Consider the following 14,232-nt stretch of genomic DNA (forward strand, 5'->3'; position numbering starts at 1 on the left):
TGATGGTGATGGTGATTGTGATGATGGATGAGGTGTTGGTGATGGTGTTGGTGATGGTGTTGGTAATGGATGGGTGATGGTGATGGGTGGCACTGTTGTGTGTGGCCAAGGAGGTTACGGTGGCCTTGGCAGTGCACTTGATGCTAATATTGATGAAGACTGGGAAGGTGGATCTGGTGAAGACTGTGGTGGAGATAGAGAGGAGAATGGTAAAGATGGTGACCGTGATGGCGGAGAGGGAACGGCAAGAGCCCAGTCGGTCATGGAGATAGGAGAGGGTGTGGTGGGGATGGACGTGGCAGAGAAATGAATGAGACGGGAATGGTGGATATGAGGATGGCGGAGAGTGGGGGTGTTTAGGAGATTGTGTCCCCAGCCCTGGCCCTTGTGCCCGTGTGGATAACCCACAGTGTCTGTCGGTGTGGTCTCACTCTCTAACCTCCTAGCAGTACGTGGGTCGTCTGGTCTCACCCCTGAAGCTCTCGTTCTCCACCCGCTCTTCCTGCAGACAATCATGCTCAGCTATCTCGGGCATCCCTACGGATCCGAATCCTGGATGTGAACGACAATCCCCCAGAGCTGGCTACACCCTACGAGGCAGCTGTGTGTGAAGATGCCAAGCCAGGCCAGGTACCCATGGGCACTGGGGACCAGAGGTGCTGCCACGAGAGAGCCCCCACTTCACCTCATCGTGTACCCTGCTTCTCCTCACCCTACAGCTCATCCAAACCATCAGTGTGGTGGACAGAGATGAACCCCAGGGCGGCCACCGCTTCTATTTCCGCCTGGTACCTGAAGAGCCCAGCAACCCCCATTTCTCTCTGCTAGACATCGAAGGTGAGCCTCCAGGGAGCCACCATTCTCAGGGCGTGTGAGGGAGAGGGCTGGCTCATTGTCTTCCTCCTCTGGTCTCCGTGTAGAAACTAAGACTCCCAGAGAATCAGAGCTGGGTCATGTCACAGCGCATGAACCAGACCAGGGCTGACACCTAGCCACTGGCCCTAAGGAAACGGGGCATGAATTTTCAGACTGAGGAGACACACACAAAGGGTAGGCAATAGCAGTTGGAAAGATCCTGGAAGAGCATCCAGAGGAGCAGTTGGTGGACAGTAGAGAACAGTCCCCAATCCAAGTGACAGAGGAAGGCAGCATTGAACACATACCCCGACCGATGGTTCAAATGTGTCCCCAACTGAAGTCCCTTGTGGCATCCTCACGTCCACAGCGGAGGGCGGTGATCCCTCTTGTAATTGTCTTAGAAGGAAAAGGCCTGTCCCAGAGTTCTGCAGGTCCTCCAAAGTCTATGCCTACTGAACCAGTTGGGTTCAGTTCACATGTACACGTAGGAGTGTCATACCCACACTCAGGGTACACACAGGCATATGAGCACACACACACATACATACACACATGAGTCTCTGTATAATATAGATGTTCCCTTAGTCCCCTCTGCAAAAGCAAACTGCCCACCTGTCTGGTCTGAGTACTCCATGATACTCCACTCTGTAGCCCCCATGCCTGAGGTCCCCATGAAATTGACACTGGAACTTTAAAAACAGAGCTGAGGGAGGCTGATGAGGATGGACAGGAGTGGGGACCCCAGGAAGCACCCCAGGCTCAGGGACAGACGCTCCATGACTTCCTGGCAACTATCTGTCCGTCTCTAACCCTGAGTTTCATTGTCTGAAAGAGGGGTAAATACAGTAGTCAGTCACCACAGAGGGAAGAGGGTTACTGGGGTACACTGCAGACCTTACACTCCCCCTTTCTACTTTAGTCTCCTAAGTTCCATTAAGACACAATGCCTGTGAGGCGGGCTCTGCTCTGGGCCCTGGGAATTCAATGACAGGAGGGAGAGAATCCTCACCCCTGTGGGTTTCATATTCTATTGAAGCGAGACAGACGTTAAACAAATCAATAATACATCTGGCATAATGAGTGTCCAGGGAGGAGGAATAACACAGCCTTGTTGCTCAAGAGCCTGGGCCCTGTTCTGCTCATCGTCAGCCTTTGGGTGCCCAGAGCAGGGCTGGCACCTTGTAGGTGTTCAGCAAAACTTGCAGCATGAAGCTGAAACTGAAAGGTAGTCTGGGAGGGCCTCCTTGGAGGGATCCTCAGTGAGTAGGCAGTGAAATGGGTGGGGAGATGGCTCAGCGGGTAAAGTGCCTGCCATGCAAACCTGAGGACCTGAGTTCAAATCCCTAGCACCCGGGTAAGCTGGGCACAGTAGCATGTATCTGTTAAAACCCTGTCAGTGAGAGGTAAGGACAGGGGGGATACTGGGGGCTTGCCGCCAGCCAGCCTAGGTTAATCAGTGAGTTCTAGTTCAACAAGACCCTGTCTCAAAAATTAAGACGGAAAATGACAGAGGAAGACACCCGCCGTTGACCTCTGGCCTCTCACACACAGTACACCGCACGTGTGTGCTCACACAATTATACATTGCACACACGGATATTCACATGCACACGAATAAATAAAGACTAAAAGCACCCCGGGAGGGAGCCAAGCGGATAACCACAGTGGCAACAGTCTGGTGGCAGAAAGTTTCAAACAAACGGAGAACAGGATGGAAAGCCGTCAGTCAAGAGGCCTGGGGGGCGGGGGTTGGGGGTGGGGGCGTGGGATGGGCAGACCATGTCGATCATCTGATTCTGGAGCAGTTTCAGACTCTGCCCCCTACACGGAGAAGCCTTAAGGTCTCTGAGGCCAAACATATCTGTAGTCCCCGGAGCCATATTAAGAGCCTTTACCAGCCAGTGCCTCTACTCTGACAATTGATTCCCAAAGGACAATGACCACAGCTAGACCCGACCCTGGAGCCCCCGCTGTGTCTGGCATTAGCCCCTCCCCTGAGGGCGGGGCATGGCTATGAGAAAGGCTTAGGCTGTGGGAGGAGCCAGGGCTCAGAGCCACGGCTATTTAAATCTTTTTGGAAGAAATTCAATAACCAATACAACTCAGCCCACACATCCCTCCCTTGGTATCCTGAGCTAGTGCCCGGGAACTCTGTCAGCCCTGTTCCTGCCTCTCCAAGTTCAAGGGTCTCCCCAACCCCAGAGCCTGGGATTCTACCCCTCCCCCGCTGTTTTTCCTAGTTTGGGGGCCTCCTGAGCTCCCTTTTTGGGTGACTCTCTAGTGTAAGCTTTGGGGAAAGAGCACCCTTAGCCTGCTGAGGTTAGAGCAGCCATGGAAGGTCTTTCCCTCCAGTCCTTCAGCCCCTTCCATGTGCCAACCCCCACCTCCTCGCCGCACAAATATCTTAGGTGGCAAGCGGCTACCCCAACCCATCTGCTTCTTTGTACAAATGTGTAGCCAGTTTGGAAATGTGATTTATAAATATTGCCTTTGCAGCCAGGGATTGACGCTGATGGATGTCGGGCCAGATGGATGGATGCTGCTCCCGGGCGCGGGTCCCACATAGAAGGGTGGGGCAGGCCGGGGAGTGGTCAGTGGATTCCCAGAGGAAGGCAGCCTGAATGGGGTCAGAATGATACCCAAGGAATCCCCTTCCACTGGGTGGTGTGTGGCAGGGCCCTGGGCGTTCAGAACATCTGGCTGCATAGTGGGAGACAGCATCTCTGAGACAGCATCTCTGTCTTGCTTGGCAATTGGAGGCTGGGCTGGGGCCAGGCACTCATTTCTCAAATCTGTCTACTTCTCTGTGCTGCTATTGTCTCACACAAAACACACCAGCGCTTCCGACCTGTAGCCCATGTCAATGCCCATATTTTCTTTTATAAGTGTCCTTGGCTACCGGGCAGGTTCAAGCCAGGATAGAAACTACGACTATCTTATTCACAACCATGTCTCTGGGGGCTAGAATAATCCTGACAGATAGACAGTGCTCAGTTCAGATTTGCTGTGGAATGTATGGGTGATGTATCACTGGGTCACTACTTGGTTTAAAGCCCATGAATCAATGGCCTCCTGTCACTTTTCAGAAAATAGCACAAGTTCCTTACAAAAACTGTCCCACTAAACTTCCCAGGATAGGCTTCTGTCTCCCTCCCGCCACAGGCTGTGCCCCAACCTCAGTGGCCATGCTCATTTCCTGGACTTGCCCATCATGTCTCCCTGATCTCCTGGGCAGCGTCTGGCCCTGTTAATCAGTCTTCCCGCACTGGCCCTTCCTAGCGCTCCCATGGTTTGTAGTCCTAGACAGCGCTGTGGGCTCCTTCAAGTGGTGTTTGTTCTTCACATTAGAATCTGAGCTCTGATCCAGGCAACAGCTGATTTAGCTCTCCATTGTTTTCCCCCAGCAGTCAGCAGGCAGCAGCTAATGAAGAGCTTCCAAAGGAAGAGAGAGAGGGAGGAAGGAGATGAAGGGAGGGAGGGAGGGAGGAAGGGAGGGAGGGAGGGAGGGAAGGAGGGAGGGAGGGAGGGAAATGGGTTGGTAGACAGGAAGAGAAGGAAGGTGAATGAATGAGTCCAGAGTGGTAGGGGGAAGGAGGACACAAGCATGGGCGAGGGATAAGTGGGTCGATAGAGGATGCGTGGATGGGTGGACAGGAAAGAATGAAGAACAGATGGACAGACGGGATATAGAGGATGGGTGTGTTAATGAACGGTGGGTGGGTGAGTGCTGGAGGGCAGACAGGTGACAGACGGATGGGAGATGGGGAGTAGATGGAGAATAACAGGATGGATGCTACAAGGCTGGAAAATGGAGGGGTACATACATGTACGGATGGAGGGTGATGTATGTGTGTATGAGTGGATGGATGACGGGAAGTCGATGGATGGGCAGGTGACGGCTAGAGAATGGATGGACAGACGGATCCGTGGGTGAATGGTAGACGGTAGATTGACGGAGGCTGGGTGGATGCTGAAAAGGTGTGTCTCCATGACAGCGAGAGACTGGATGGGAAGATAGATCTACAGAGGGATGATGGAGGGTGGATGAATTGATGGATGGGTCTGTAGATGGGTGATAGTGGATGAACGAATCGATGAAAGATGGGTGGATGGACAGACAGACGGATGGATGGATGGATGATGAAGAAACTAGTCATTACTTTTTTTTTAAAGTCTATGTGCATGCGTATTTGTGTGCATGTGTGTGCATGCGTGTGAGTGAGAGTGCACACATGCACACATAAGTGCAAGTGCTGGTGGAGACCAGAGGTGTGAGATCCCCTGGAGCTGGAGTTACAGGCAGTTGTGAGCTACCTCATACGGGTGCCTGGACCTCCTGTCCTCTACAAGAGCAATATATGTGCTCTTAACAGCTGGGCCATCTCTCCAGCCCCATCGTCACTTCTGTAAAAGTTTTTCAAATTACATGTATTTATTTGGGGTCCAGGGTGGGGATACATGCAACAGGATAACTTGTATGAGTTGATTCTATCCTTCCATCACATGGGTCCTACAGATGGGGCTCAGGTCACCAGGCTCAGTGTGAGCCTCTTCAGACTGCTGAGCCAGCATTGCCAGTCACACAGGTCACTTTTTGCTGAGCCTCAGTTTCCACACACACAGAAGGGAAACCCTGCTCAACCATGGTTAGGAGAGCTAATATGACAGTGCGTTTCAAACGCCCACAGGCTGATGTACAAGAAGCATCTAGCGGTACTGATGCAGCCTCACCCCACGCCCCCTTCCCTTCTTTCCCCCTCCACTTGAGCCTTCTCTGGCAGGAAGTAGTATTTTCTTAGCCTGGGCTGCCTCAACCTTTAACAGAAGGCCCCAGAAAACAAGCCAGAGCTGTTTTCAAGATGCTGACCCATGTCAGCCACTTAGCCCAAGAGCTGTGGTCCCTTCCAACTGTGTTCCTTGAGACTGGCACAGGGCCAGGCTCCAGCTGGCCCGTGATGGAGAAACAGGCACCTTGCATGGACCCCAGTCATCACAGTAGGGCATGGCAGCCATAAATCCCCTTCTTCCCAGAGAAGTAGAGAAAGGAGGCCATGGAGCAGAGGTAATATCTAGCTGGAACGTGACGGATGAGAAATTTGCCCAGGCAAGAAGGCAGAGAGGGTGTCCTAGAGAGCAGGGACTCACAGAAGCAAGGCAGAGACATCCAGACAGGGAGCAGGTGTGGGGTGCCGCACGTGGGAGAACTATTAACCAGCATTTATGAGGACCTTCTGTGTGCTGGGAGCTATCCTATTCCATCTTCTCTGCTAGGTGAGACCCTGGCTCTGTTTGCTGATGAGGCCCGTGAGGACAGAGGGAGCTAGTTCCCTGGGCACACAGAGTTGCCAACATTTGCATGGATATGTTGAAACGTGTGTAATGGTGGGCTCAGTAAGACACTGAACCTTGTTTTTCCGTCACCTCATGGGCCAGCCTGTCACATCTGATCTCCACTCACCTCCGTGTGTCCAAGGTCATGGGTCAGTCTTTCCAAGGGCTCCTTCCTCATCTTGTGTCCATAGTGAGGAAGACCGGAACTGGAAAACTGTTGGGAATCTGGGACTATCGAGAAGGGTGTCAGGGGAGAGACAGGCTTCGTCCTGGGCTAGGATTTCCTTACAAACCAGCACCAGGAAGATCTTGTTGGCCTCTCCACACAGACATAAGTTTCCTTGAGAGCTCCCTGGGTCCCATCTACAAAGCTGGGAAGGGAATCTGGGCTCCCAAGGTCTCAGGTGAGAACCCACACTGACAGCCAGGGTAAGGAGAACTGAGTCTGGCAGGCAGGCAGAGGAGCAGCAGCAGAGACGGAGCATCCATCCTGGGACTCTGAGCCCTTCAGGTCCCCACACTGTGCAGGACTGAGGGGTGCCCCCAGAAGGCAATGGTCAATGCTTCCTGACAGATGTGGAGGAGGTAAGAGGAGGAGAGGAAGCAGATGTGATCTGTGGCTCAGCCTATGCTGCCAGGCCAGCTCTCTGGGTTTTGCCTGGTCTGCAGCGGACTGAGGTTGGATAATAGCCACCATTGCCCCTCTCTCTGACTGCCTAGGCACAAAGGAAAACCTTACAAAGAAAAGGTCTGATGCTTTGGGTCTCTTCATACGGCCATGATGGCTGCATCCCTACCCCGGAAGCTCAGCTTCTTAGTGAGACACCCCTGAGCTCCAGAACTTCTAACTAACATGGAGGGCAGGAAGACCCCTCAGCCACAGGCACACGCCAGCCAGTGTTTCCAGCCACCTCTGATGACCTTGGATTTGTCAAGGTCCAGCAAACCACAACCAAGGACCACAGGACTCCCCAAGGCAGAGTGTATTGGAAATGGGAGTAGACTCTGGAACAAAGCAAGCTGTTGAGATCAATGGGGAAAAAAATTGCCATAGCCACAGCCGGGACATTGGTCCAGCAGGGGATGAAATCTGGGATTAGCTGGGGACAGTACCTTGGCACAGCTGGGCGCAAAGAAATCTTAGGATTGCTGAAAACACATTTAAGGCAGCTGGGAGCCCAGTGCAGGGACGGCTGAGGACACCCACCCGTGGGCTCTGTGAGCTACAGGATCTTCAGCAGCTGAGGCAGAAGTTGGAGAGACAAGGAGACAGATGTGTGTATCCTTGGAGAGGCATCAGTTTGGGGTGGGAAGAGGCCAGTCTCAAGGTGGGATCAGGATGTGGCTGGACCAGGCTCTGACCCCAGCCTCAAGTCACACACTGTCCTTCTCCGGAGCAGATAACACAGCTGCCGTGCACACACAGCATGTGGGCTTCAACCGGCAAGAGCAGGATGTGTTCCTCCTGCCCATCCTCGTCGTGGACAGCGGGCCTCCCACCCTCAGCAGCACGGGCACCCTCACCATCCGCATCTGCGGCTGCGACAGCTCCGGTACCATCCAGTCCTGCAACACCACCGCCTTTGTCATGGCTGCCTCCCTCAGCCCCGGCGCACTCATTGCTCTGTTGGTCTGTGTCCTCATCCTGGTCGGTGAGTCCAAGAGCCCTACCCCCCACCCCGCCCCATGACTAGACCTTGATATCCTGCCTGGATAGACCACACCCTGGGAGAGGAGCCTCAGTTTCTCCTACATACAGATGGGCTGGCTAGATACAACTCTAACCTCTACCTGCATTTCCTGTGGAAAGTCTCTGAAGTGAGGATGGTGGCCCGTTTGGGACAGTTTATGCAGTGCCCCACACAGCCCAAGACTTCAGAGTTTAAAACCATACTTATAGCCTGGGCTGGTGGCTCATTCCTGTAATCTCAGCACTTAGAAAGCTGAGGCAGGAGGGTTGTTGCAAGTGAGAGGCTAGCCTGGGCTATGTAGTAAATTCCAGGCTAGCCTGGACTATATAGAATGATACCCCTTAAAAAGAAATTTGGAGCTGGAGGTATGGCCTAATGGGTAGAGTGCTTACCCAGCACACATGAAACCCTAGGTTCAACCCTCAGTACTGCATAAACTTGGTGTGATGGTGTAGGGTTGTGATCCCGACACCCTAGAAGTAGAGACAAGAGTATTCAAAGTTAAAAGTCATCATTGAGACCTGATACGGGGGTGGGGGGAACACACCAAGCATATTTTTTAAATTCTCTTGTCTATTGCCCTTTTTAAAATTGTTGTTCTCCATAAAGAGAAGCGTGGCTGTGTGGCTGTATGACCAAGTATATCAACCCCTTTCTCAGATGAAGAAACTGAGGCTCACAGAGGTTAAGTGGCTTAGCTAAGATGACCCAGACAGTCTCCTGACATGAAATTAGGTCTCCTTAGTCTGTGTCTCCACCTCTAACTCTGTCACCTGCCATGAAATAAAACTGGGGACAACAACTTAGGACTCCTGGAAGAATGTCTTAAGACATTGGGAACAATGGTACCAGACACCATTTGAACTCCAGTGTCCTTGGTGGGAAGAGATGTGAACAGCCTTTGGCTGCTGCCACAGCCACCCAAGACTGTAGACAGAACAGCCAGAGCTAGGGGTTCTCTTGGGACCACGCTCACTAGCCCTGCCCAGTCCCCTACGAAATGACACACACACACACCCGCTTTGTGCCACCCATCCTCCAGTGACCTGCTACACCCCTTCAGATCCCCGCAGGGGCCCCAGGCAGACTCCGCCCAGCCAGGAGTACAGCCCCTCCCTTCCCACCAGTCCACAGCTCAGAAACCCTTTTTTCCAGAGGGTGCACTTTACAGCGGTTTCATTTTCCAAGGCAGTGCAAACAAATTTCTGCCTAATTGCCCACAAACGAAGAAAGTGCACATCAGTGCTCTAAAGGTGACGGGCGGAATCGCTGATCAGGTCTGGCACATCTGTCGCCCGCCCCGCCGCCCGCCGTCCCTACCATCTGCTCTCGTGGGCGTCCCCTCCACAGTTCCGGGTCTCCAGCTCCATGTATCTTCTCTACATCTCTCTTGACACCCTCCTTCCCTCCAGCTCTCCCTCGGGGCATGTCCCCAGCCCCCATGTCCTTCTCCGCTGTAAGCTACCATGTTAGGTCACAATGAGCTCCTACCGTGTGCTGTAGCCCTCACAACTGGCTCTACGCACAGAACTGGTTGGATCTGTCTGGAGCAGCAAGAAACGTCTAGTTGCTGCCATGATGCTTGGCATGTGTCTCTCTATCCATCCATCCATCCATCCATCCATCCATCCATCCAGGAAATCCCTCTCAGGCGCTAGGCTGTTTCCACAATAGGATTTATCACTGAACAAAGGTGTTTTGTTTTGTTTTGTTTTTTCCTTTAATTCATTCTTGGGCTTGGCAGTTAAGAACACTGGCTGCTCTTCCAGAGGACCCAAGTTCAATTCCCAGCACACACAAAACCGCTCACAACCGTCTGTAGCTCCAGTTGCAGGGGATATAACTCCTCTTCTGGCCTCCATGGGCATTGAGCACACATGTCGTACAGAGACATACAAGCAGGCAAAAATACACATACACACAAAATAAAATGAAATTTAAAATTATTATTTATTTCATACTTATATACAATGAATCTTGATTGTGCCCACCTACAGACCCCCAGATCTTCCCCTACGTGTATCCTTCCCACCCTCAGGTCCTCTTTGTGTCTTCTTTATAATAACTCATAGAGTCCCATTAGCGCTGCCTGCAACTGCTTGGGAGTGTGGCCATACACTGGAGCGTGGTCAACCCACCAGTGACCACACCCCTGAAGAAAAAAATGACTCCTCTCAGCTTCCACCAATCAGCCAATGGCTTTAGGGTTAAGGGTGGGGCCTGTTGGCCCCTCCCCTATCCTTGCAGGAATATTGACTGGCTTGATCCGGTGGAGCTCTCCACAGACGCTGTGGGTATAAGAGCAAGTCTAGGAGCCTACATTTCCCGGCACCCCTCCGCGTCCTCCAGCTCTTCTTACATTCCTCCTTGCCCCCTTTCCATCAGATTCTCTGGGCTTTGATGGACGGAGACAGGGTAGTGGGAAAGGGAAAGATTATTTCTACTTTGAACGCATGGTGTTTGAGGTTCTCTTTGTCAACCAAGGGGACAGGAAATTGAATGTACCTGGATTTCAGGGACCAAAGATGCTGGAGTTGTTGACGGAGGGAAGGTAAAGCCGTGGGCATGCAGGCGAGTGCCAAGGGAGGAAATGTTATGAAGGAGTGGATCCTGGAGACACTGGGGAAGCCAGGAGAGCCTGACAGAATACAGTGTGAGGGAGGAGGAGGGGAGAAAGGAGAAGTCTTGGAGACAGATGAAGAAAGACAGAAGCACAGAGGGTCAGTCATTCATTCACTCCCCCCTCAGTCAGGTCTCCAGGCAACTTCCCATTCATTCATTCATCCCATTCAGCAAGCACACATCCAGTGTCTTTTCTATCCCAGACATCAAGCTAGGGAAACTTTCCAGGTTCCAGCAGATATTTACTGAAGTTAACTTGGCAGGACCTGGCCTGTGGTGGGCTGTCCCTCTCTAGTTGAGATGAGAAACGGGAAGTCTCAGAGGCAGATCTAGGACCCACTGAGGACCCACAATTGTGAAGAATTCCCTGCAGCTGCTGCTGGTGAAGAGGTCACACTGAGAACCAATGGAATCCTTCCCGTGAGGGGACCTGGAGTAGGGTCACCTGGCCAGAGATCTCACAGAGAGAACTCTGAGGGTCCTGGCCTGAGACACTGAATGGGAAGCACGGACTTCCAGGGGGGACAGAGGAGGGCGGGGACAGAAGAGTTTCATCCATCTTGCTTGCTGCTGGTGCCTCCAATCTTACAGCGCCTAGAACTGAGGGTGGAGACTCGAAGGTTAATTCGGGTCCTCAGATCGGGTGAAAATCCTTAGCCCGGTTCTGCTTCCCAACCCAGTCCCACTGGCCATTAGCTACAACTTGCATACCTCCTGTGATGAATAGCTCAGCACCTACCATGGCGGTCAGCTTAATTCTCACTGTAAGAAACCTCCAACTTCAGGGATGATGAAGCTCAGCCGTCAGGTTGGGGGATGGAGGGGGTCCAGGCATCAGCCCTCACTCTGACTCCCTGTGTCTCCCATCCCCACCCCCCACAGTGCTGGCTCTGCTGATCCTCACCCTCAGGCGGCACCACAAGAGCCACCTGAGCTCCGATGTGGATGAAGATATGCGGGACAACGTGATCAAATACAACGACGAGGGCGGCGGCGAGCAGGACACCGAGGCTTATGACATGTCAGCGCTGCGGAGCCTCTACGATTTCGGGGAGCTCAAGGGAGGCGACCCGGGCGGGGGCACGGCCAGTCCCCCGCAGGCTGCTTCCTCCTCTGAGCGCCACTCGCTGCCTCGGGGGCCGTCGAGCCCCGAGCCGGACTTCTCGGTGTTCAGGGACTTCATCAGCCGCAAGGTGGCGCTGGCGGACGCGGACCTGTCGGTGCCTCCCTACGACGCCTTCCAGACCTACGCGTTCGAGGGCGCGGGCTCGCCGGCCGCCTCGCTCAGCTCGCTGCACAGCGGCTCGACCGGCTCCGAGCAGGACTTCGCCTTTCTCCGCGCCTGGGGCCCGCGCTTCCGACCGCTGGCCGCGCTCTACGCCGGTCACCGCGGAGACGACGAGGCCCCGGCCTCCTAGCCCCAGCCCGCCCAGTCCGGCAGCGCGGCCCGACGGGAGGGGATCCGCAGGGCCCCCCGCTCCGAGACACGCTCCCAGGGGTGCAGCTTGCGGAGGACTCAGGGGTGCGGGGTGATGACCAATGTCAGGAGAAAGGAGGGGAACCCGTCCTGCGCGGATCTGGGGTTGGACAGGACCGCGGAGGGGAAACCCAGCGCTGGGAAAGGACAGTGAGAGGAGAAAGCAGAGGAGGGCGCCGCTGCCACGCCCACCCCAAGGCTTTCTGGCATCCAATTAAAGATGAAGGAAGGGCTGTTCATTTACTAAGCACCTACTGTGTGCTGAGAGCTACCCGGAGACCGACTGCACTGTTGGAGAAACTATGAGGTGGAGTCCTGAAGGTGTCAGATGGGAAAGCACCCCCAGAGAAGTGACTGAATTGCTCAGGAACACCCAGACAGCAAGTGGTGGAGCCTCCGGCACTGACCCGCTGCCTGGCCTTGGGCACGTCACCTCATTTCTCTGGGCCTCAGTTTCCTCATCTGTCAAATGAGGTTCATAACAGCACCTACCTCGAAGATTTGAGAGGATTAAAAGGGTTCATGTGTCAAGTTGTTGGGCAGTGCCTGGCACACAGTAGGTGTTCAATAAATGCTAGCCTTTGTTACTACCCTTATCCTTGTGGTTACTAGAGACTGCATGACTGTGACTGACCGGGCGTGACTGAACTCCCTCCCTCACCCCAGGACACTCTGCCTCCTCCCAGCATTTCCAAGGAGAGAAGAAATGGTCCCAGCTGTCAGGCCCCGGTCCTCCTCTGAGTGGGAAACACGTTCTCAGCAAACTGCAGAATCTTCCAGCCCCTCAGGCTACATCAGAATAAGACCCCTGGCAAGAACGCTAAGACAAGGTGAGCCTGGGAGGAGAGGAAAGGGTGTCCACAGTGGTGACATCGTGTCTCTGCTGTGGGAGCCGGAGTCTTTCCCTTCACAGCAGTGGTTCTCAACCTTCCTAACTCTGCGACCCTTTGATACATGTTGTGGTGACCCCAACCATAAAATTATTTTCGTTGCTACTTCATAACTGTAATTTTGCTACTGTTATGAATCATAGCGTAAATATCTGCTATGGGATCCCTGTAGGGGTTACGACCCACGGGCTGAAAACTGCTGTTTTATAGACTCCCAACTTAAGACTCTCCTGCACTGGGTATAGATACTGGGTATAGGCCTGTGTGAGCTCAACACTTGGGAGACTGAGGCAGAAGGATTGCCACGAGTTTGAGGTCTGCCTCGGTTAGGTAGTGAATTCCAGGCCTGTCAGAACTACACAAAAAAACAATGTCTCAAAAGAAAAAGAAAAAAGAAAGAAAAAAAAAAGAGCAAGGGTGAGGATGTGTAGCTCAGTGGGTAGAGCGTTCCCCTGTGACGCACAGAGCCGTGGGTTCCAACCCCAGCACTGCACAGATGGGCCGTGGTAATCACAGCGCTTGGGGAGGGAAAGACAAGAGGATCAGAAGTTCAAAGACACCTTCAGCTACTTCATGAATGTGAGAACAGCCTGGGCTACCTGGGAGCCTGTTCACAGGACAATGGCTGTCTTCTGTTTCCCCTCCCAGCCTCTCTGGGATGAATAAGTGACTGCACATGAGCCTGGCATGAATTCCAGCTCCTGATAGCTGGCCACCACCTCAGTTTGCTTAGCTGTAAAGTGGGTGCTAAAAAGGGAGTAGTGGGTGCTGAGTCCAATCCCAGTGTCCCCCTGGCATGTAGCAAGTGTTCAGTAAATGCTGCTCGGCCCCACCTTGTCCGTCACCCTCCCAAGGAACTCCCACTCCTTCTCACCATGCGCAAAAGTCCATGGAGGTGATCTAGAGGCAGCTGATGTCCCTAAATGCCACCACATCCCAGTTCAGAGACCAGGAAACAGACTCACAGCAATAACATGGCCAGAGTTACACAGATATCTAGTTATCTTTTTGTTGTTGTGTGTACACATTTGTGTGTATGTGTGTGTGTGTGTGTGTGCACTAGTGTGCATGCATAAAGAGGACAGCTTTGGGGAGTTGGTTCTCCTCTTCCATGGTAAGTTTGAGGACCCAGTTCAGGGGGCCAAGCACTTTTACCCAGTGAGCTATCTTGCTGGCCCCAGTAAGTAGCTTCTGCCTTCTAGTAGCTCAAGACTCAGGAGACAAAGACAGGAATCACTAGTAACTACAGCTTTAAGGAGGTAGTCTGAGTAGAACAACCCCCCACACACACACACACACATACACTGAGCAGAACAACCCCCCACACACACACACATACACTGATAAGAACAAACCCCCCCCC

At 53.2% G+C, this 14,232-nt stretch overlaps 1 protein-coding gene across 1 annotated transcript in view; it reads left to right on the forward strand.

Moving 5' to 3' along the window:
- The window catches only part of Cdh22 (cadherin 22), a 122,181-nt gene extending 109,612 nt beyond the window's left edge, over window positions 1-12,569 (forward strand). The window contains exons 9-12 of the mRNA XM_028769733.1: window positions 509-630; window positions 720-837; window positions 7,590-7,841; window positions 11,385-12,569. Coding sequence (XP_028625566.1) covers window positions 509-630; window positions 720-837; window positions 7,590-7,841; window positions 11,385-11,920 — 1,028 coding nt within the window. The 3' untranslated portion in view covers window positions 11,921-12,569. The remainder of the gene's footprint in view (window positions 1-508; window positions 631-719; window positions 838-7,589; window positions 7,842-11,384) is intronic.
- Window positions 12,570-14,232: the final 1,663 nt, after the last annotated feature.

Source organism: Grammomys surdaster, unplaced genomic scaffold, assembly GCF_004785775.1.
Source record: "Grammomys surdaster isolate TR1022 unplaced genomic scaffold, NIH_TR_1.0 193, whole genome shotgun sequence".
In the NCBI taxonomy this organism is placed as follows: domain Eukaryota; kingdom Metazoa; phylum Chordata; class Mammalia; order Rodentia; family Muridae; genus Grammomys; species Grammomys surdaster.